Raw genomic sequence first — 24,915 nt, forward strand, 5'->3', positions numbered from 1 at the left:
AAAGTGAAATAATATATGAAGAAAGGCAACATACAACTATGAATGTAAACTAAAAAATGAAGCTTGTTTTGGACAGTGTTTTGCAGGAAAAAAACAAGGATAAAATAATTAAAGAACACAATAGGATATGATGTAAGAAACTAATCAGTGGAGTGATGTGATGCAGTCTGACACAAAGTGGAGGGGTTTTTTTAAGATTTTTTTGGGCTTTTCACCTTTATTGGATAGGACAGTGCAGAGACAGGACAGGAAATGAGCGGGAGAGAGGGAGGGATCAAGAAATGACCTCAGGTCGGAATCGAACCCGGGTCCCCGGATTTATGGTATGGCGCCTTAGCCACCTGAGCCACGACGCCCCCGCACAAAGTGGAGTTTAAAAAAAAAAAAATCATTACCACAACAAAGTTGCTTATTGTACTATAGCAGCAAGTCCTGAAGTGTTTTATTCCTCTTACACCCAGTGATTTGTTATTGCTGATGATTAATGTTTTTATTTATTGAAGTGTAACATCATAAGATTTATCTGTTTATAGGTATATTTAATATGGAATGTCCACAAAACAATTTAGTTTCTGTTGTCACTTACATTATAGGAGCTATAAACAGCCTTTCTATCATTAGCCAAACTTTTTCTCTTTATCAAAGTTTATAAGCGAAGAAAAAGCAAAAAAAAAAAAAGCTTGCTGTGTTTACCAAGAAACTGCAACACCCGCTATCCTGTACTGGAAAACTTTGCAACATCTGCCTCAATTGAAAATAAGTCCAGAGGCTATCACACTTGACTTATGTAATTAGGCTATTTTCTCATGAATTTTTTGAGTAACCCCATAATTTATGGCACTCGAGAGTCAACAACATACAGTGGTGCTTGAAAGTTTGTGAACCCTTTAGAATTTTCTATATTTCTGCATAAATATGACCTAAAACATCATCAGGTTTTCACACAAGTCCTAAAAGTAGATAAAGAGAACCCAGTTAAACAAATGAGACAAAAATATTATACTTGGTCATTTATTTATTGAGGAAAATGATCCAATATTACATATCTGTGAGTGGCAAAAGTATGTGAACCTCTAGGATTAGCAGTTAATTTGAAGGTGAAATTAGAGTCGGGTGTTTTCAATCAATGGGATGACAATCAGGTGTGAGTGGGCACCCTGTTTTATTTAAAGAACAGGGATCTATCAAAGTCTGATCTTCACAACACACATTTGTGGAAGTGTATCATGGCACGAACAAAGGAGATTTCTGAGAACCACAGAAAAAGGGTTGTTGATGCTCATCAGGCTGGAAAAGGTTACAAAACCATCTCTAAAGAGTTTGGACTCCACCAATCCACAGTCAGACAGATTGTGTACAAATGGAAGAAATTCAAGACCATTGTTACCCTCCCCAGGAGTGGTCGACCAACAAAGATCACTCCAAGAGCAAGGCGTGTAATAGTCGGCGAGGTCACAAAGGACCCCAGGGTAACTTCTAAGCAACTGAAGGCCTCTCTCACACTGGCTAATGTTAATGTTCATGAGTCCACCATCAGGAGAACACTGAACAATAATGGTGTGCATGGCAGGATTACAAGGAGAAAGCCACTGCTCTCCAAAAAGAACATTGCTGCTCATCTGCAGTTTGCTAAAGATCATGTGGAGAAGCCAGAAGGCTATTGGAAAAATGTTTTCTGGACGGATGAGACCAAAATAGAACTTTTTGATTTAAATGAGCAGCGTTATGTTTGGAGAAAGGAAAACACTGCATTCCAGCATAAGAACCTTATCCCATCTGTGAAACATGGTGGTGGTAGTATCATGATTTGGACCGGTTTTGCTGCATCTGGGCCAGGACGGCTTGCCATCATTGATGGAACAATGAATTCTGAATTATACTGCCAATTCCAAAGGAAAATGTCAGGACATCTGTCCATGAACTGAATCTCAAGAGAAGGTGGGTCATGCAGCAAGACAACGACCCTAAGCACACAAGTCGTTCTACCAAAGAATGGTTAAAGAAGAATAAGGTTCATGTTTTGGAATGGCCAAGTCAAAGTCCTGACCTTAATCCAATCAAAATGCTGTGGAAGGACCTGAAGCGAGCAGTTCATGTGAGGAAACCCACCAACATCCCAGAGTTGAAGCTGTTCTGTACGGAGGAATGGGCTAAAATTCCTCCAAGCCAGTGTGCAGGACTGTTCAATAGTTACCGGAAATGTTTAGTTGCAGTTATTGTGGCACAAGGGGGTCACACCAAATACTGAAAGCAAAGGTTCACATACTTTTGCCAGTCACAGATATGTAAGATTGGATCATTTTCCTCAATAAATAAATGACCAAGTACAATATTTTTGTCTCATTTGTTTAACTGGGTTCTCTTTATCTACTCTTAGGACTTGTGTGAAAATCTGATGTTGTTTTAGGTCATATTTATGCAGAAATATAGAAAATTCTAAAGGGTTCACAAACCTTCAAGCACCACTGTACAGTCATCCAGCATACAGTCTAGCAGCTTGTTTTGTGCAGTTTTAGACAGACCTTTGTTCAACAGCAGGTGTTTCGTGTCCTGAAAAGGTCTGAAGCTAGCCCAAATGTAACAGGGAGACATACAGTATTTTTCTTTTTTTTTTTCCTCTTGCCTAGGCAACTCCCTATTTTGAAAAATATATCTTATAATAGAAATGGTTCCATGCAACATGGACACACTGTATGCAATTATTAGCATTTTTTGCAGAAATGTATTAGATTTAATCCCAATTATTTGCTTTCAAACAAGATTTGGTGGCCACATGCTGCCAGGCAGCCCCAGCTGTCTATCTGTTGCTCCTTCCCCGAGCATGGTGCAGCATAATTCCTGCCACAGTGGGTCTCTATTAACGGCTGTTACAGATACCAATAGGTACAGTAATAACTCTATGGAACTAAATGGGGGAGTTCGTCAATCCCAACTAACTTTGAGTGAGAGGCAGGGGGTACCTCCTGGACGGCTCACCAGTCTCACGTGACTAACACAGCAACAAATATTCACACTCACATTCACACCTCTGGGCAATTCAGAGTAACCAGTTGACATAATGGGAGAAGCCATGGTCTAATGGTTAGAGAAGCAGCTTTGGCACCAAAGTGTCACCGGTTCGGTTCCCTGGACCAGCAGGAATGGCTGAGCAAGGCACCTAACCCCCAACTGCTCTCCAGGCTGCACTAGGTATGTTGTACGTTGCTCTGGATAAGAGCGTCTGCTAAATGCCATTAATTTGGACTATGGGAGGAAACCAGAGGACCTGAAGGAAGCCACAGGCAAAAGGAGAACATGCAAACTACACACGCAGAAAGGCCCCGGCTGACTGGAAAGTTCAAACCCGGAACCTTCTTGCTGGGAGGCAACAGTACTAACCACTGCACCACCACCTAATGAAATATTTATTTTATGAAAAAGAAAGCTTGAATGTAATATCAGATGGATTTTATGAAAACACTTTCAGATACAGAAGGTGCATATCAAATTTTAGTGTCCTCTCTGCCAGCTTCAGATAGATAATTTATTTATTCTTGTGGGGAAATTGGCTTGGGCTTGTTGGTGAGAGGAAGTGGTAGCTCAGTGGTTGAGATGTTTGGCTACTTCCAGGCAGGTTCTTGGTTCAAATCCCAGCACTGCCAACCTGCCACTGCTGGGCCCCTTGAGCAAGGCCCTCAACAGTTGTGTAAATGACCTACAGGTGCATCTCAAAAAATATATACATCATGAAAAAGTTATTTTTTCTGTAATTTAATTCAAAAAGGTAAAATTTCATATAGTCTATATTCATTACACATAAAGTGAAATATTTCAAGCCCTTTCTTTGTTTTAAATTTTGATGATTGTGGCTTATTGCTCATGAAAATCAGAAATCCAGTATCTCAAATTATTAGAATATTTCCGAAGATCAATCAAAAAGGATTTACAATACAGAAATGTCCAACTTCTGAAAGGTATGTTCATGTATACACTCAATATTTGGTTGGGGCTCCTTTACCATGAATTACTGTATCAGTGCAAGCGATGCATGGAGGTGAACAGCCTGTGGCACTGCTGAGGTGTTATTGAAGCCCAGGTTGCTTTGATAGTGGCCTTCAGCTCGTCTGTATTTTTGGGTCGGGTGTTTCTCATCTTCCTCTTGACAATACCTCATAGATTCTGTATGGGGTTCAGGTCAGGTGAGTTGGCTGGCCAAGTAAGCACAGTAATATCATGGTCAGCAAACCATCTGCCAATAGTTTTGGCACTGTGGGCAGGTGCAAAGTCCTGTTGGAAAAGGAAATTGTCATCTCCATAAAACTTGTCAGCCAATGGAAGCACGAAATGCTCTATAATCTCCTAATAGACAGCTGCATTGACTTTGGACTTGATAAAACACAATGGACCACCATGCTGCCCTACGACAGTAGAGGTGGTAAACGTTCATGATAGTACACAAAGTATCCATTGAAACAACGTTTTGGATGAATGTTTTTTGTCAGCTATGCAAGCTGACATATATATGGTGAGGCTCAGGTGCCACTACTTCCAACTGATTACTGTCAGAGCTGTTGCTGTAGAACATGAATCAATTAATCAATCTTCTGACCGATCAGATTTGAAAATTCAACAGTGCTGTTGTATAAGCTATTAGCTATGTAAAGTTAACAAACCCAAAGGTCATTAAAAATGCTAAAGCTGTCAATCTCTCCAGAGTTTAACCCCTGTGGTTACTACAAACAGGCTTCCCTTTCCTTAGCAGTGTTTCTACAATGACCAAAGAATCTTAAAATAAAGCCTAAACGTTAGAGGATTAATAATTATTCAGAATTTGGCAATCACCAAAATAAGGTTTTGATTTGATTAGAGTGTCGCCATTTGATTTAATTAAATGTGATAAATATACTAATCCAATCCAAGAACAAGAAACAAAGAAATGTTTGAGAAATTACAATTAAAACACCTTGCATTAACATGGGAGGGGATGTGATGGGTTTAACAGTAACACACTAAAAGTTAATGGAGATGGAAGAGCGTGTGATTGCCAGAACCTGTCAACAGATTACAGCCCATCCATGTCATCAACACCCCATCACAAAGCTGCAAATGGCTGTCATTATGGGAGCTGCTGTAATCCATGATTCATCTGAGGAGTTCAATATTCAGTAGTCTTTTAGTGCAAGTCAAACAGTTTAGTGCTGAGCAGTTCAGTCAGCGGCTCTGAGCAAACACAGTGGAGAGCTTCATCAGAGCAGCAGGTACGGGGGATGTCTCTCTTAAATAGGCCTTTGATTACATATGGCACATGGTTTAGCCAGTGTGTGATATCTATCCATAGATCTAAGACTCTCAGGCTAAGCCAGGGTGGTTTACTTGGAAAATTCCCATCTGGTCTTTTTCCAGTCTTCATCTGTTCAGTTTGGGCGAGTCTGTGCCCATGATGGTGTCAGATTCCTGTTCTTGGCTGACAGGAGTAGAACCTGATGTGACCTTCTGCTCTTGCAGCTCATCCACCTCAAAGTTTTACATATTGTGTGTTCCGAGATGCTTTTCAGCTCAAGTCCAATTAAAACGATATCTGGAGATCTATTAGAAAAGACTTAGCTATTGCAAGGCAAGCATTTCATTATTACAAGAAAAGCATCTTATTATTAGAAAACATCTCATCACAAAAAAAATCCCATTACTATGAAAAACACATTTTGATATTGCAAGTATATTATTATTATTATTATTATTATTATTATTATTACACTGTGTGCACAATTATTAGGCAAGTGAGTACTCTGACCCTACCATTATTTCTATGCATGTTTTCCAACCGCAAGCTAGATACACTTGAATGCTAATTGGATTTAAGCATTCTCAGGTGGTATTTATTTGTGTAATGAGGGAGGGTGTGACCTAAAGTCATTAATACTCTATATTAAGGTGTGCATAATTATTAGGCAGCTTCTTTATCTCAGGCAAAATGGGCCAAAAAAGAGATTTAACAGACACTGAAAAGACTAAAATTGTAAAATGCCTATCAGAGGGATGCAGCACTCTTGAAATAGCTAAGCTATAGAAATGTGAGCACAAAACAATCAAACGTTTTGTTGCAAATAGTCAACAGGGTCGCAAAAAATGTGTGGAGAAGAAAAGACACAAATTAACCGCAAAAGACTTGAGAAGGATTAAACATGAAGCTACCAGGAACCCATTATCCTCCAGTGCCACAATATTCTAGAACTGCAACCGACCTGGAGTGTCCAGAAGGACAAGGTGTTCGGTGCTCAGAGACATGGCCAAGGTAAGGAAGGCTGAAACACGACCACCACTAAACAAGACTCACAAGTTGAAATGTCAAGATTGGGCCAAGAAATATCTGAAGACAGATTTTCCAAAGGTTTTATGGACGGATGAAATGAGAGTGACTCTGGATAGACCAGATGGATGGGCCCATAGCTGGATAACTAATGGACACAGGGCACTTTGACTCAGACACCAGCAAGGTGGTGGAGGGGTAATGGCATGGGCTGCTATTATTAAGGATGAGCTAGTTTGACCATTTCAGGTTGAAGATGGACTTAACATCAACTCCCAAACCTACTGCCAGTTTCTAAAAGATACATTCTTCAAGCAGTGGTATGGGAAGAAGTCTGCATCATTCAAGAAGGCCATGGTTGTTATGCAGAACAATGCACCATCACATGCACCCAAGTACTCCACTGCTTGGCGAGCCCGCAAAGGCCTTAAAGATGACAAAGTAATGACATGGCCCCCTTCCTCACCTGACTTAAACCCTATTGAGTACTTGTGGCCCCTTCTTAAGCATGAGATTTACAGCGAGGGAAGACAATACACCACTCTGAATAGCATTTGGGAGGCCGTGGTTGCTCCTGCACAAAAAGTTGATCGTCAACAAATCAAAAAACTAACAGACTGGATGGAAGGCTCATGGCAGTTATTGAAAAGAAGGGTGGCTATATTGGTCACTGAATATTTTTGAAATGCTAGAAGTGTTTATTTGTTAATTCTGAGTTGTTTATTTGTTACACTGAAAATTAAAATAAACAAGTGAGATGGGAAACTTTAAGCTTTTCATTTAGTTGCATAATAATTCTGCACACTAAATGTTGCCTAATAATTCTGCACACTTATATATTCCCCTGAGAAGGCCTAAACTCCCCTTTCCTTTGTTAATCATTCTGGTTTTAGGTTTATTAACAATTTGGATTGACTGAGAGCACTGTATTTGTTCAACGATAAAATTAATCATCAGGAATACAACTTGCCTAATAATTGTGCACACAGTGTATTATTATTATTAAAATATTGTAGAAAACCAACATAACTGGTCTTGTTTTCACAATACAGCACACATGCGTTTCTTACAATAAAGAGATACTTTTCTTGTAATATGAGACATTGGTTGAGTTTTTTTCTGGGCTTCTATAAGCAACTACGCGTTATATGGTAAAAACAAAATTAGTTCCGCTGTTTAAGCCAAGAAGCCTTTATTTATCACATGTACACTCAAGCACAAACCAATTTTTAATCATTTTGGTGCTATTTCTGTAATCTAGTTGTACTCTGTGATAATTAGAGTTAGTATATATTTTTTGTTTATGACTTTCATCGTGGGCGGCACGGTGGTGTAGTGGTTAGCGCTGTCGCCTCACAGCAAGAAGGTCCTGGGTTCGAGCCCCGGGGCTGGCGAGGGCCTTTCTGTGTGGAGTTTGCATGTTCTCCCCGTGTCCGCGTGGGTTTCCTCCGGGTGCTCCGGTTTCCCCCACAGTCCAAAGACATGCAGGTTAGGTTAACTGGTGACTCTAAATTGAGCGTAGGTGTGAATGTGAGTGTGAATGGTTGTCTGTGTCTATGTGTCAGCCCTGTGATGACCTGGCGACTTGTCCAGGGTGTACCCCGCCTTTCGCCCGTAGTCAGCTGGGATAGGCTCCAGCTTGCCTGCGACCCTGTAGAAGGATAAAGCGGCTAGAGATAATGAGATGAGATGAGACTTTCATCGTTGTTTATAAAATGACAAAATTGTATTATTGTCACTTATATTTTATTGTTTCCTGCTGTCATCAAGAGGACCATATTGGAAACAAGTGTATTTTATACTTTGTGTTATCCTCGGTGCGATTTATACTGTATCTTTAACATGTATGAATTTTACCAAATAAATCCATACCATACCAGCAGCTCGGGTGTTTCTGGCAAAATTTCCACCTTTTTCCGTAGAAGTGCATCCTTCCTGTAACGTTCACATGAATCCTGTGTAGTAAAGCAGCATTTGTTTACCCTGTTTCTGCGTTGCCATGGGGGTTGGACTGTCTACCATGGTAATTACGGTAGGCGAGCCTGGGGACGTCTTGATGAAGTTTTTCATGAATGAGTCGAGAGCGTGCTAAGCATGCTAACGAGTAATATAACGCATAGTTTCAGCCTCGTTTTACAGATAAAGAGTTCAGGTTTGTCCATAAGTCAGGGTTGCATCTCATTAATACACTATTTCAGATGTATAGTGAAACAAAATCGACACTGTCACCTTAGAAGACCTTTCGCTTTGCCCCTTCAATACTGAAGAGCGACACTCAGCCTTGCACCCAAATAACGTCACGCATCGCCCTTCCAACAGGTAATGTGGCAGCCTCCTGGTGGCATTACAGCAGCGATACAAAAACACTCACAACTCTCATAAATGGTCAAACATGCCTGAAACTTTTCTTCCAGGCTCTCAATATTACAAGCTACAAACCCATGCATGTATTTACTTTACATTTTCTATTCCTTTAAGCACAGTGAAATTCCTCTTCTGCATTTAACTCATCTGAAGCAGTGAACACACACACACACACACACACACAAGTGAGCAATGAGAGCGCACACACACACATACCCAGAGCTGTGGGCAGCTATGCTATAGCACCCGGGGTTAGGTGCCTTGCTCAAGGGCACTTCAGCCCAACCTTCAGGCCATGGTCACCTAACCGCATGTCTTTGGATTCTGGACCCATCGGCCACAGGGCTTGAACCCAGAACCTTCTTGCTGTGAGGTGACAGTGCTAACCACTTCACCACCCATAGTAGTAGTAGTAGTATAACATTTTTCTCACAATCACAAGATAGTTTTCTAGTTATAGTAAGATTTTTTTTTCAGGTTATAACAAAATGTTTCTTGTCATAATGAGACCGTTTTCTTTTAATAACAAGACGCTGATGTGGATTTGGTTTTCTTGTGTGGCATATATCCCCTTCGGATATAATGTGTTCAGTTGTACACATGAAGTTCCATAGCATTTTTCCTTGTGTCCAAAGGGGTTAAGCACCATACACACTGTATGTGCCTGAACACTCTACATACATTCACATTGCCAAATCTTATATTTTTCTATTATGGCAGTAATGTGAAATTGGGCTTCACCAACAAAGTATTTGCTTTCATATATCTGGGACATTCCACCGAATGGGTGCCATTTGCTTGTTGTAACACTCCCAAATTAAACTTAATTTGTTATATCTTTTCAACACTGATTATAATAACACACATATTTAACTATTCAAAATGTGTATTGGTCAACCTCAGGCTACATTATTTATTTTTTTACAAGCTTTGGAAGTCAAAGATGGCTGCATACTCTTTATATGAGTAACAGGACTGAAAGTAACAGGACTGAGTTTTTAGCCTAGGATTAGCTAATACATGGAATTAAACCACATGGCGTCATCACTAATAGCATGACCACATTTGGCACATTCTAGTGATTTACCAAAAATCTGTATTTTTAAAATAAACAAATATCATTTAAGAAATAATTTAAGTAACAGGACAGTATGTTGACATTGACCTTATCAGTCAAAGTAAAAAAAAATCATTAAATATACAGAAAAGTAAATGAGAGAACTAACTTTTGGTCTTCCCATGGCCTTCAGAAGACACAACTGATGTAACTTCCTGTTGAGCATGTGATTTATGGAATGTTCCAAATTTGTCAGATGGGGTAACATGTTTGGGTAACAGGACTGAGTGAAAACCCAGGGACACGACTAAAATGTATATTTTAACTAAGATATTGTGGATTTCTTATGAAAAAAAATATATTTAAACCATGGATAGGATATGGAGTCACACAACAGTGCAAAAGAAATACTGTTTCTGAAGGATTTTAATCATAATATTTCATAGTTAAGTATAAAGTTAGACTGCGGGGACAGGTAACACATGCTATTTTTAAGTGTTTTAGGTAGTTTTTATTAATCCTTACAATTATATATCTTAAATTTGAAATCAGATCAATGTGAGGGTGGCACGGTGGTGTAGTGGTTAGCGCTGTTGCCTCACAGCAAGAAGGTCCTGGGTTCGAGCCCCGGGGCTGGTGAGGGCCTTTCTATGTGGAGTTTGCATGTTCTCCCCGTGTCCGCGTGGGTTTCCTCCGGGTGCTCCGGTTTCCCCCACAGTCCAAAGACATGCAGGTTAGGTTAACTGGTGACTAAATTGACCGTAGGTGTGAATGTGAGTGTGAATGGTTGTCTGTGTCTATGTGTCAGCCCTGTGATGACCTGGCGACTTGTCCAGGGTGTACCCCGCCTTTCGCCCGTAGTCAGCTGGGATAGGCTCCAGCTTGCCTGCGACCCTGTAGAAGGATAAAGCGGCTAGAGATAATGAGATGAGATGAGATCAATGTGCAGGACATTCTGCGTAATAAGGAAGTGTATTTTAAAGTACATTTTTATGTGCATTTATACATATAATTTTCTAGGGACGGAAATGGCACCGATTCGGTGGAATGGCTCATCTTTTAATCTTGTATAGTACATGATAATATAACTGATAATTTATCTCTATATTGCAGTCATATAGGGACATCATAACCTTCTCCAGGGAGACGTCACTCCAACATTAAAGCCATTATGGTCCATATTAGAGTAATTGTAATCATTTCAACTTTTTATTTGTGGTCCGGCTGGTTTTAGAAAACATAATATACTGATCAGATGATGTGATATTGCATGTTTTGCGGGGGAGGGGAAGCTCTGCTGCTCGACATATGACTCGATTAGCTTTGCATTATGAAGGATATCACTGCAATGAAACAATTATACTGGAGCAGTCAGGAGACAAGGTGCTTTCCCAAAAGGGATGTAATTTGATTCTAGATTGGGGCAGTAAAGCATTTACCTACCTGTAGAAAAAAAAAAAAATTCTGTCTTTAAAGACAGCAGACAGTATAAACATGTTTAGCTGAGAGGGACTCTGAGCAGGGTGGAGTTTGAAGGGGAGGCGGACTGGATGAAACAGCCCACAAGGATGGTGAATGCCACTATATAACCAGAGCACAAGTTACAGCACATTTCACAGACCAGCTTCCAGCTTTGAGGTTGGTGAAGAAGCAGAGAATAAGAAGGGAAGAAGGACGAACGTGTCAGAGCCACTATGAGAGCAAGTTATCGGCTGCCTCTTGTGCCCTTGTTGCTGCTGTGGGCCGTTTGCAGCGTGGTGCAAGTGCAGGCGGAGGTCAAGACGGTCAAGCTTTGTGGCCGAGAGTTCATCCGGGCCATAGTCTACACCTGCGGAGGCTCCAGGTGGAGAAGGCTGCTTACACCACAAAATGATGGTGAGTCAGAATATCCAAAGGTATGGGTTTCTTCTATCATTTGTACTGACTGAATACATAAGGATGCCTGCTATTGCTTTAGACTGCTGTCATTTTAAAATTAAATGTGATTTAAAAAAAAAAAAAAAACATGAATTCATCTTTCACTTTGATTTGTGCATCACTTTTTTAATATGTTATATATTACAACCACAAACAGCTTTACAGAACTATGGATGTAGATTTAGATGTATATTTAGAGGAAAAACTCATATGAGGAAGAAATCCTGAAAGCAACCAGCCTCAAAAGGGAAACCATCCTTTTGTGAAATTCTCAGTCATTACAGTATACAGGTGTAAAATAGCGAAAGCAAACACTAAGATTGTTGAAAGTTATGAGCCTATGATAAAGACATGTCCTGGAACGAGTACAGGCCAAACAAACAAGAAGACAGAGTCACCTATATCCCCCGCCCTATATACCAACTACATCCCAAGTTTCAAGATGTTATTTGTCACATTTTTCAAGTTCTGCTGAAAGGAAACCAACCCTACCTCTTTACACTGACCTCAGCAGCCCATGGCATAATAAACCCACGGGACCTTTGGTCTAGCTGAGCCAACAATTAAAATTTCTCACATTTCTTAGTATTAAAAGGCACATATACATTACTTCATCAACACATATACCAACTTTCAAGACCGTACCACTCATAGTTTTCAAGTTCTGCTCCGGAAACAAAACCTACCCCAAAGACTAATCTGAGAGACTAAGTCTGAAATTGTTTCCATGGAAACATGAAAAATTTAAATTTCTCAAATTTCTTAGTATGAAAAGGCACATCTACATCACCTTGTTAACATGTATACCAGGTTTCAAATGTGTATCATGAATAGTTTTGGATATATGCTCCGGAAACTAAGTCAAAATCTATTTTTTATGTAAAAATTTAAAAAATACTTTTTTTTTTTTTTCAAAAATTCAAAATAGCAAAAGGCACCAGTTCACATGTTGCTTGATACGTCTACAAAGTTTCATGAAGATATCTTCAGTAGTTTTAAAGATATGGCCTGGAAATGAAAACGTGACCGGACGGACAGCCAGACGAACAGAACTCATTTCTATATCCCCCGCCAAACTTCGTTTGGGCAAGGGATAATGATTAAAGCCATTCTTAGGTACAAATCTACAGTCTCCAGGTGAGATCATGCAGCAAAGAAATGGTGAGACGTGATCATTATGAACTGTTTTTAGGAATTCAAAACTTTCGGATATCCATGCTGAACCATCCACAAACACAGGAAGTGAGTCATACATAACTGACCTGCTGTCAGTTAACAGAATCATTTGATTAACTTCATTTGGTTGATGCTTTTATCCAAAGCGACTCGCAATCGAGACAGGATCCAACTGAGCAATTGAGGGTTTAGATTCTTGTTCAGATACACCAACAAAGGCAGCTTGTTGTTGTTGGAATCTGAACTCATGAACTTATCATCAGTAGCCTAGAAGACTAATGTCTTAACAAATGAGCTACCACTACCCAAAAGAGAGAACACTGTAAACTTTAGAAGTTTTTCAGCTTCTCTGTGCTCTCCTAAATGTTAGCATCTTGTTCTTACAGTTCAAACAAAAACATGAGCTGTTTAATTATTAGAATTTCTCTCTCTAATCCACCAACCTCATTATCCAATAAGATTTGCTGTAATTTACAGATTTAAACTCAGTTTCATTGTCCAGATTTCTGAATGAACAGACCTGGCGACAGCACCAAGACACAGGCTACGCTAATGTGCATTACTAATAGATACATCATGCGGTGTAACTGGATTTTCTCTGCTGTGTAATTGCATAATCTAACTGGACATCTCTGGAACTTGGGCCTGAGGAAAATAATGTTGCTCTGAACCCTCTTCTGTTTATTGGTTATCACTTCTTCTTTGTATCTCTGTTGGATTTTTTTTTTCAATTCTAATAAAAGTTACACTACCGTTCAAAAATTTGGGGTCACTTTGAAATGTCCTTATTTTTGAAAGAAAAGCACTGCTCTTTTCAATGAAGATCTCATCTCATCTCATCTCATTATCTCTAGCCGCTTTATCCTTCTACAGGGTCGCAGGCAAGCTGGAGCCTATCCCAGCTGACTACGGGCGAAAGGCGGGGTACACCCTGGACAAGTCGCCAGGTCATCACAGGGCTGACACATAGACACAGACAACCATTCACACTCACATTCACACCTACGGTCAATTTAGAGTCACCAGTTAACCTAACCTGCATGTCTTTGGACTGTGGGGGAAACCGGCGCACCCGGAGGAAACCCACGCGGACATGGGGAGAACATGCAAACTCCACACAGAAAGGCCCTCGCCGGCCCCGGGGCTCGAACCCAGGACCTTCTTGCTGTGAGGCGACAGCGCTAACCACTACACCACCGTGCCGCCCCTCAATGAAGATCACTTTAAACTAATCAGAAATCCACTCTATACATTGCTAATGTGGTAAATGACTATTCTAGCTGCAAATGTCTGGTTTTTGGTGCAATATCTCCATAGGTGTATAGAGGCCCATTTCCAGCAACTCTCACTCCAGTGTTCTAATGGTACAATGTGTTTGCTCATTGCCGAAGGCTAATGGATGATTAGAAAACCCTTGTACAATCATGTTAGCACAGCTGAAAACAGTTGAGCTCTTTAGAGAAGCTATAAAACTGACCTTCCTTTGAGCAGATTGAGTTTCTGGAGCATCACATTTGTGGGGTCGATTAAATGCTCAAAATGGCCAGAAAAATGTCTTGACTATATTTTCTATTCATTTTACAACTTATGGTGGTAAATAAAAGGGTGACTTTTCATGGAAAACACAAAATTGTCTGGGTGACCCCAAACTTTTGAACGGTAGTGTACTTGCCTTTAGACTGCTTCAATGCTGCCGGTCAAAATGTCAAAATGATACATTCTTTCTGAAAAGGTGGATGTACCTACTAACCTGACGTGTCTTTGTGTTCCACAGTATTTTCTCTTGCAGACCAGAGCAGTGTTGAGGAGCTGAGTGAGAGCACAGGGTCCAATCTGTCAACACGAGACCTGAACCCCATGATGACCAGCATGTGTTGTCAGGTGGGCTGCCGAAAGAGTGACCTCTCTCTCCTGTGCTGAGGACCAGACACAATCTCTTCACAAGTTCACAAGCTTGACAGTGTATACATGTGCATGTACGTGTGTGTGTGTATGAGAGACCGATATCTTCCAGGCATTATTTAAGATGAGCTGTCTCTCTGTTCATGGTATTGAACATAACTGGTGAATCAGTAAGCATGCCCAGACAGTAGGGCATGAAAACAAGCATTATGTGTGTCATGCCTTGTTTAAATGTTGTGTGTTCAGTATGATAGGAGTGCTTGGTTTGTAGAAAAAAAATATATAACGATAGGTTTTGCATTCAATTCAAATGTTAGCGAAGTGTAAAGCGTAAAGTTTGATTGTAATGTATGTTTTGACTATTTTGTCTAATAAATGTTACAGCATAATTATATTTGCCTATACATTTTTTTCAGTTTATATATTACGTAAAATCTTAAATGACTAATTCATGATTTGTTGTATTCACTCATGGCCTAGATTGAACTAATTCCAAAAAAGTTGGACGCTGTGTAAAACATAAATAAAAACAGAATGTGAAGATTTGCAAATCATGGAAACCCTATATTTCATTGAAAATAGTACAAAGACAACATAAATGTTGAAACTGAGAAATTGTATTGATTTTTTTGAAAATAATATATGCTTATTTTGAATTTGATGTCAGCAACACGTTTCAGAAAAGTTGGGACGGGGCAACAAAAGACTGAAAAAGTTGTGTAATGCTTAAAAAAAAAGCCCAAAACACTAATTTGGTTAATTGGCAATAGGTCAGTAACATGATTGGGTCTAAAAAGAGCATCCCAGAGAGGCGGAGTCTCTCAGAAGTAAAGATGGGGAGGGGTTCACCGCTCTGTGAAAGACTGCGTAGGCAAACAGTGCAACAATTTAAGAATAACGTTCCTCAATGTAAAATTGCAAAGAATTTGGGGATCACATCATCTATGGTACATAATATCATTAAAAGATTCAGAGAATCTGGAGAAATCTCTGTATGCAAGAGACAAGGCTGAAAACTGACATTGGATGCCTGTGATCTTCAGGCCCTCAGGAGACACTGCATTAAAAGCAGACACGTGTCTGTAGTGGAAATCACTGTATGGGCTCAGGGACACTTCAGAAAACCATTGTCTGTGAAAACAGTTCATTACTGCATCCATAAATGCAAGTTAAAACCAGATATAAACAATATCCAGAAACACCGCCACCTTCTCTGGGCCCGAGCTCTTTTACGATGGACTGAGGCGAAGTGGAAAATGTCCCGAGGTCTGACGAATCAAAAGTAGAAATTCTTTTTAGAAAATCATGGACACCACATCCTCCAGGCTAAAGAGGAGAGGGACCATCCGGCTTATCAGTGCACAGTTCAAAAGCCAGCATCTGTGATGGTATGAGGGTGCATTAGTGCACATGACATGGGTAGCTTGTACATCTGGGAAGGCATCATTAATACTTAATGATAGATACATGTTTCAGAACAATAAGCTGCCATCCAGACAAAAGCTTTTTCAGGGAAGGCCTTCCTTCTTTCAGTAAGACAATGCCAAACTGCTTTCTGTACATATTAAAACTGCATGGCTACGTACTAAAAGAGTCCGGGTGCTAAACTGGCCTGCCTGCAGTCCAGACCTGTCTCCCATTTAAAACATTTGCCGCATTATGAAACGCAAAATATGACAAAGAAGACCTCGAACTATTGAGCAACTGAAATTGTATATCAGGCAAGAATGGGACAGCATTTCTCTTTCAAAACTACAGCAGTTGGTCTCTTCAGTTCCCAAACATTTACAGAGTGTTGTTAAAAGTAGAGGTGATGCAACACAGCAGTAAACATGCTCCGTCCCAGCTTTTTTGAAATGTGTAGCTGACATCAAATTTAAAATGAGCATATACATTTCAAAAAACAAAATTTCCCAGTTTCAAGATCTGATATGGTGTCTTTGTACCATTTTCAGTGAAATATCGGGTTTCCATGATTTGCAAATTATTGCATTCTGTTTTTATTTACAAGCCACACAGTGTCCCAACTTTTTTAGAATTGGGGTTGTATTAAAAAAAATAATAATAGCAGAGCTCCCGTGCGGGCCAAATGCCTGCGCGAGCAGAGCAACATACCTAAGAAAAAATCGTAAACCCATCGAATCGATTTTTTGTGGTTTGTCCGTGTACGTGTACCACCACTCGTATACACCGCCTAGTGGTCAGTGTTAGTAATTACCAGTCATACACACCGCCTAGTGGTCAGTGTTAGTAATTACCAGTCATACACACCGCCTAGTGGTCAGTGTTAGTAATTACCAGTCATACACACTGCCTAGTGGTCAGTGTTAGTAATTACCAGTCATACACACCGCCTAGTGGTCAGTGTTAGTAATTACCAGTCATACACACCGCCTCGGCGGCACGGTGGTGTAGTGGTTAGCACTGTCGCCTCACAGCAAGAAGGTCCGGGTTCGAGCCCCGTGTCCGGCGAGGGCCTTTCTGTGCGGAGTTGGCATGTTCTCCCCGTGTCCGCTTGGGTTTCCTCCGGGTGCTCCGGTTTCCCCCACAGTCCAAAGACATGCAGGTTAGGTTAACTGGTGACTCTAAATTGACCGTAGGTGTGAATGTGAGTGTGAATGGTTGTCTGTGTCTATGTGTCGGCCCTGTGATGACCTGGCGACTTGTCCAGGGTGTACCCCGCCTTTCGCCCGTAGTCAGCTGGGATAGGCTCCAGCTTGCCTGCGACCCTGTAGAACAGGATAAAGCGGCTAGAGATAATGAGATGAGAGATGAGATGAGACACACTGCCTCTTGGCCAGTGTTAGTAATTACCAGTCATACACACCGCCTAGTGGCCAGTGCTAGCCAGTAAAGAAATAAAACAAAAGAGACTGGCTATGATATAAGAAAATTCTACAACCCAGAAACAGACGGGAGCTCCACTTTTAGGCAGTGCCTAAATCTATATATTAATATATTGAGAATACCTTTACAAAACGTCATGCATTTTGGAACGCAGGTTCAGAGCTTGGGTTGCTGTTTACATGGAGTTTTGCTGATTTCCCCAAGTCCATGTTATCCTCCTACCTCCCAAAAACACGCTGGTAGATAAATTGCCTCTGCGAAAATCACCCCTACGCATGAACAAGTGTGTGCATGGCATGCCACTGAGGATGTATTTGCACCTCACATCCAGTGTTACCAGGATAGGCTCTGGATTCACTATGATCATAACCAGGAGAAAGATGAATAAAACGAACGAATGTATTGGTCACATCACAGTCTCAACAATATATGAAAATCACCACAGTAAAACAAAACAAACAACAAAAAAACAAACATTCATACACTCTGCTTACATCTTTTATTGGTTTGGAAAGAGCAAAGAATCTCGGGTTCATTGTTAACACCATCTGTAAAACACAGCTTGCACATGTTGCTGGCAAGAAAACTCTAGAATGATCAAACACCAGACAGTCACACATGCTCACAACCTCAGGAGCACTCACATACACACTCACACACCACACACACTTCAATTACAGTATCTGACTGACATACAGCTTCCTGTCTCTCAAGCACAGCCTGGATGATACTTCAGTTTGGATTACGGAGAGAAACTCATCCACTGCTATAGATCTGCACACAGGATTCTCAAAACGGGTTCAATTCAATGCAGAACATCGGGTTCATGTTAAAGGTCAGTGCATTGATCCTTCACAACGTACAGCAGGTATGAATTGGGGGGGGGGAATGGGAATAAACTTCCTCAAAGCACCAGTGTTTTCTCTACAGCAGCCACTTTATGTGACAGGAGGATGGTTTTGTTCTTCACATCAGATATCAGAGCACATTCAAAAGTAGCACAGTGGTATTCTTTCCACAAGAAACAATATTTTATGACTTTATTAATAGTTTATAACATTTAAAAATATGCAGCTTATTCTCTCTTGGGGACAATTTTTGGAGATACACTCAAATACAAAAAAAGAAAGAAAGAAAGAAAGAAAGAAAAAGAAGCATTTTGGTCATCCTAACCACTTGCCAAACCTCATCCTCATCATCTCACAGAGACATTATGATTCACAAAATAAATCCATGAACTCAAGCACTGGGTCATTTGACAAGGGTTCATGCTTGAGACGTTAAAGAAAATGCACATGAAGATGAGAACGGTTGAATATAGCACGATGGTGTGAACGGTACAAGTGTTTAAACTGTCCAAAACCAATTCATGTTTCGACTAAGAGTGCAGAAATACATAACACTGCTTCCAGAAAGCGTGAGCCACCCACACAGATACAGTATTCAGCCACTTTTACCCCCCCCACCCCACCCTTATACATACAGCTCGATTCTCTGTTGCACTTGAGTTTAAAAAATTATATCTGAAATAAATGTAAAAATTATACCTCCGCATTATACTGTACACAGGTTACCCAACTACACAGATAACAAAAAATCAAATATTTATAACTTTAAGGATCCTAAACTGTGATACCATTCAAAGTTTATACATATACAGTCACTAAATTTTTGTTTCTTTTTTTTTGTACAACAAATGATCAGGAATAAATAAAAATAGAGTGATGTACTCAGAAGTCTAACACTGCTGTCTTAGGAACAACAGAAAGGCTATTCACCAGTATGAGGAAAAACACCAAACGCCCTTCAAGATATATATTATCCATTTAAAATTACACTTTAAACAGCTCTTTTTTTGCAACTGAAAGAAATCCTTTTTTCTTTTTTTTTTTTTAATACAATCGCAAGCAAGACATAGGTTCAGCTGTGGCTGCCGAAACAGGAGCTCAGAAACGCGATTTTCACATTAAATGCTTTAAATCTGCTGCGACCATCATTCATGATCATCTTTCCATTCCTTTGCCTGATTCGACTTTTGAAGATTGCACTGAAGAACCTGAATGGGTTAGAAATTCAAAAGTATCTAAAATTATCTGCCCTCTAGTGCCAATAAGACAAATGTCAAGAAGCAGCAGGTCGAATCCCGATCGCTGAAAGCATCGTGTCACTTTCAGTTTGGAAAACCTGCAAGATTCTAGATTTTTCTATCAGCAGAAAGACCTCGAGCTTCTTGTCCTCCTCAAGGCACACCGTCTTACTCAATAGCTTAACAGTGACAGCATGCTAGGAAGAGAGAAAGTATTCAGGCAGCCACAGCCAAAGAGTTTGACGATTAGACGTTAGACAGACGAGAGGCTAGTCTTAGGAGAAACCCGTGCTGTCTAACAGCAGCGATACAGTTCTGAAATGTTTACGATTTTACAAATACGAGAAGTACACCCTAAAAATACTGCTGGAGTACGGCCTCCGCCTGGGTCAGACATCTATAAAGGGAATCCCCAAAAGAGCCGGCGGAGGATAGTGCCATCATCTCTCCTACGGTTCGAGTAAATTTCAGTTAGTCCAGAAAGACACACACCTCTGCATGGGGCTGTGGTGCAGATTAGTTATCTGCCAGGTATTTTCCTACAAAGACAGGAAGATCTGAGTAACTGTACAGAATAAACACTAATATTTTAATAGCAGTTCCAGAATAATCCTACAGCAACCTCTAGGTTTCATTCATTCCCTGCTCAGATATATTTAAAGGGGAACTGAAGGCAAATTTTTTATTATCAAAATTCTATTTCTCATTTTATTAAACATAGGAATGCATTTTTGATACCTATTCTGTCACTGCTATAGCAAGTTATGAGTGTTTGAAATATGCTCTGTGATATATCAGTCCATATGTCAAAGCGATGGCCGTAAACGAGATTCTCTGAGACCTGTGCGAGGCATCGTAGGACGGAAGTAAAACATACAGCGGAAATCAAAGTGACCAACATCTGCCAACATTGTCAAAAGACACGCGCCCTCCTTCGAATGCCGATGTAATCAAGCCGGAAGTTTTGTTTGTTTCATAGCAATCAGGAAAGTTTGAAAAAAGTAGGCAGTAATCGTCATTTAAACTCGTTTTTGTGCAATATGAAACACAATTTTCAAAATGGCGGCACTGACACCTGGCTGACATGTCACGTTTTGAAGTCTTGCACAAGGCTCGTGAAGATCGCACGGATAAGCGACGCCTGCCGTGGACCAAACGAACTAAATTCAACATGGCTAAAAAACTGAATAGGCCGATAAGTATAATATTCAATTGCAATTAGTTGCCAATACGAATCACGATATAAGGCTACTAAAACCGAAAACGTAATTGAATAAAACGTTAATTAAGAAATAAAGCAAGTTTAAAAACGACTTCAGTTCCCCTTTAACTCGGTTAATTATCAGACATTTCCCTTTTTGATGAAATGAGGAACTCTTCCAACCTTGAAAATTTGGATATTTTCTTTTACAGTCTTCCCAGTTTGAAATTTTAATCAGGTACACCGTCAAACTTTTCTGAGCAACCTGTATTAACATTTTTGGTTCATATTCAAGATAGGTTCAAGTGAAATACTTTAGAATGAGAAGAAATAGGTACAAGTGAACTGACAAAGTTTTTGACTTTGAATTATATTGGGGTAAAATCTAGATCTGACTAATATGCCAATCATTCATTACCAAAAAAACAAACAAACAAAAAAAAACCCTGACATTATCAAGTAAAATATCTTTGATATCACCAAATTTGTCTTGCATTTAAGATTATAAGCCGACATTAAATCAAATACATCATTATTAAACTCATAGTTCTGGGGTTTTTTTGTAGATAAAGAGAGCCCAGTTAAACAAATGAGGCAAAAATATTATACTTGGTCATTTATTTATTGAAGAAAATGATGCAATATTACATATCTGTGAGTGGCAAAAGTATGTGAACCTTTGCTTTCAGTATCTGGTGTGACCCCCTTGTGCAGCAATAACTGCAACTAAACGTTTCCGGTAACTGTTGATCAGTCCTGCACACCGGCTTGGAGGAATTTTAGCCCATTCCTCCATACAGAACAGCTTCAACTCTGGGATGTTGGTGGGTTTCCTCACACGAACTGCTCGCTTCAGGTCCTTCCACAACATTTCCATTGGATTAAGGTCAGGACTTTGACTTGGCCATTCCAAAACATTAACTTTATTCTTCTTTAACCATTCTTTGGTAGAACGACTTGTGTGCTTAGGGTCGTTGTCTTGCTGTATGACCCACCTTCTCTTGAGATTCAGTTCATGGACAGATGTCCTGACATTTTCCTTTAGAATTCACTGGTATAATTCAGAATTCATTGTTCCATCAATGATGGCAAGCCGTCCTGGTCCAGATGCAGCAAAACAGGCCCAAACCATGATACTACCACCACCATGTTTCACAGATGGGATAAGATTCTTATGCTGGAATGCAGTGTTTTCCTTTTTCCAAACATAACGCTTCTCATTTAAAGCAAAAAATTCTACTTTGGTCTCATCTGTCCAGAAAACATTTTTCCAATAGACTTCTGGCTTGTCCACGTGATCTTTAGCAAACTGCAGACGAGCAGCAATGTTGTTTTTGGAGAGCAGTGGCTTTCTCCTTGCAACCCTGCCATGCACACCATTGTTGTTCAGTGTTCTCCTGATGGTGGACTCATGAACATTAATGCTGTGTTCACACTTATACCGGTACGAAAGTGGTATAACTGTATCGATACAAAGTATACCGGTACAGTTTAGTGCATCTGTCCACACACGCGAGAAATGTTTGCGGTTTTCTTTCACTGTAGTTGAAATGCGCGTGCGCGAAATGTTTCCGTGGTTACCGAGTAACTTCCTTCCGAGAATATATGGCATCCGTTATTTCGAGATCTCGAGAAAACAAAACAATTATTTCATGATCTCAGCTGTATCACTGTATCTCCGTCGGTAGAGATGAAGCCGGGCCAGTCTTCTGCGGCGGTGCCGTGGACTAATTTTGAAATTATCCCTTATTAAAAGACTTAATGCAATCTCTCCCTGTGTCAACCCCTGATCAAAATATTGCCTTATTAGGTGATCGATTATTCCAGACATTCTAATGACCAAAGTTGCGTCTATACAGAATGAGAAATAGCCCCAAAGTCAGCATATCACAAGTCTCTTGGCGCACCTGAATGAACCATTTCTCAGCTGTTTACTCGAGATCATGAAATAATTGTTTTGTTTTCTCGAGATCATGGAATAATTGTTTTGTTTTCTCGAGATCTTGAATTAGTTGTGTTGTTTTCTCGATATCCTGAATTAATTATGTCGTTATCTCGGGATAACAAGGTGAATAAAAAAAAAGGATTATATGAAGGGCCTCTCTCGGTTTCCGTACGGATGAAACAACGTGTATGTGCTTTTTGTTGTCAATGTACAGTCTGTATTTCTGGTGGTCATTTATTCAGTCGAATCGTATAAAACGCGCGAGGCAGTTGAGAAAGAAACAAACGAATCTCCGTTCTTCACTAGTTTATTCAGTGAAGACATCGATTGAGGTGTGTGACTTTGCGCATGCACATTATATTTGTATCGATACAGAACTGCTTCATCTGTCCACACTACGCGAAGCGCTACAGTACCGATACTGTACCAGTACGAAACCCATACATTTGTGGGTTTCGTACCGATACAGTTATACCACTACAGTACCGGTATAGTTACTAGTGTGGACAGGTGTTGCGGTACGAAAGTAGTTTCGTATCGGTACAAAATCCCTAGTGTGGACAGGGTATAACATTAGCCAATGTGAAAGAGGCCTTCAGTTGCTTAGAAGTTACCCTGGGCCTGGGGTCCTCTGTGACCTCACCAACTATTACACGCCTTGCTCTTGGAGTGATCTTTGTTGGCCGACCACTCCTGAGGAGGGTAACAATGGTCTTGAATTTCATCCATTTGTACATAATCTGTCTGACTGTGGATTGGTGGAGTCCAAACTCTTTAGAGATGGTTTTGTAACCTTTTCCAGCCTGATGAGCATCAACAACGCTTTTTCTGAGGTCCTCAGAAATCTCCTTTGTTCGTGCCATGATGCACTTCCACAAACATGTGTTGTGAAGATCAGACTTTGATAGATCCCTGTTCTTTAAATAAAACAGGGTGTCCACTCACACCTGATTGTCATCCCATTGATTGAAAACACCTGACTTTAATTTCACCTTCAAATTAACTGCTAATCCTAGAGGTTCACATACTTTTGCCACTCACAGATATGTAATATTGGATCATTTTCCTCAATAAATAAATGACCAAGTATAATATTTTTGTCTCATTTGTTTAACTGGGTTCTCTTTATCTACTTTTAGGACTTGGGTGAAAATCTGATGATGTTTTAGGTCATATTTATGCAGAAATATCGAAAATTCTAAAGGGTTCACAAACTTTCAAGCACCACTGTAAGTGATAAAATAATTAAAAAATATATAATTCTACTGGCAGATAATTTTACTAATTTTAAGCTTTTTGAAGAAGAAATACAATACAAGCATTTAAAGACTGACATTAGTCTCCATTTCTAGACATAGGTTTAATAACATTATATTTGGTTTATTGTAATCCTATAATAGGAATAATAAATAAATGTAACTATATTCAAGATATTTTCACTTCCTGAGATCATTTTTTGCAGTGTTTTTAATTCACTACTTTGTAGCACACAACCCAGGTCCATTTATAATAGTGTTTCCTCATCAATCAGGTTTTGTTCTCACCTGCAGCAAACCTCTTCTTGATGAGAGAGAATCGATATCCGGAGCCGAGCAGCTCGATGTCGCAGCCTGACAGTGTGCTGCCCTCGCTGGTGAACTGCACAGCCAGAGGGGCTGGTTTACTTGGGCCGTTCGTTAGCTGGAACCGGGCCAACAAGGAGCCAACGCCTGGAGCAGAGAGCAACAGTGGGGAAAAGAGCTGAAACAGGCAATGTGGGATGCAGCTAGATGAAATAAGAGGCAATGAGATAAAATGAAATTCTTGAGAATGCTTTTTACCTCCGTTCTCAGACTTTTGAGAGATATCCGGGATCTTCCACAGGATTCTCTGCTGCTCTGCATTCCTGGGTAGATCAAATGAAAAAGGAGGGGGAAAAAAACATCATCTGTTCGACTCAGCACTCTGCACATCATGCCCTCCCTGAATTCACTCCTCTTTCAGTCTGCACTCACAAACTAGCCTGCAACAAGAGCCGCACACTGTACCGTTTCACATACTGTATCTAATCAGGTTACAGTGCAGGATTTAATATCAAATGCTAGTTGTCCAAAAGCACAAAAAAAATTAAAATTCACATATAATAATAAAATAG

At 40.1% G+C, this 24,915-nt stretch overlaps 2 protein-coding genes across 18 annotated transcripts in view; one reads left to right on the plus strand and one right to left on the minus strand.

Annotated features, from left to right (window-relative positions):
• Nucleotides 1-11,399: 11,399 nt before the first annotated feature.
• On the plus strand, nt 11,400-14,861 carry insl5a (insulin-like 5a). The gene is made up of 2 exons (XM_060918348.1): nt 11,400-11,582; nt 14,575-14,861. Exons 1-2 carry the CDS (start codon nt 11,402-11,404, stop codon nt 14,718-14,720), a joined length of 327 nt encoding a protein of 108 aa, XP_060774331.1. The 5' UTR covers nt 11,400-11,401; the 3' UTR covers nt 14,721-14,861.
• Nucleotides 14,862-18,034: 3,173 nt separating this feature from the next.
• Nucleotides 18,035-24,915, minus strand: part of sgip1a (SH3GL interacting endocytic adaptor 1a) — a 237,199-nt gene continuing 230,318 nt past the window's right edge. For all 17 annotated transcript variants that reach the window (XM_060919895.1, XM_060919890.1, XM_060919891.1 and 14 more), the window contains 3 exons: nt 24,602-24,666; nt 24,326-24,490; nt 18,035-20,174 (listed from right to left, as the gene is read on the minus strand). In XM_060919895.1, the coding sequence (XP_060775878.1) occupies nt 20,152-20,174; nt 24,326-24,490; nt 24,602-24,666 (253 nt within the window). In that variant the 3' untranslated portion in view covers nt 18,035-20,151. The remainder of the gene's footprint in view (nt 20,175-24,325; nt 24,491-24,601; nt 24,667-24,915) is intronic.

Source organism: Neoarius graeffei, chromosome 4, assembly GCF_027579695.1.
Source record: "Neoarius graeffei isolate fNeoGra1 chromosome 4, fNeoGra1.pri, whole genome shotgun sequence".
In the NCBI taxonomy this organism is placed as follows: domain Eukaryota; kingdom Metazoa; phylum Chordata; class Actinopteri; order Siluriformes; family Ariidae; genus Neoarius; species Neoarius graeffei.

Coding starts and splice junctions, on each gene's coding strand:
- insl5a (XM_060918348.1), top strand. CDS start 11,402: ATGAGAGCAAGTTATCGGCTGCCTCTTGTGCCCTTGTTGCTGCTGTGG. Junction 11,583..14,574: donor GCTTACACCACAAAATGATG/GTGAGTCAGAAT, acceptor TGTGTTCCACAG/TATTTTCTCTTGCAGACCAG.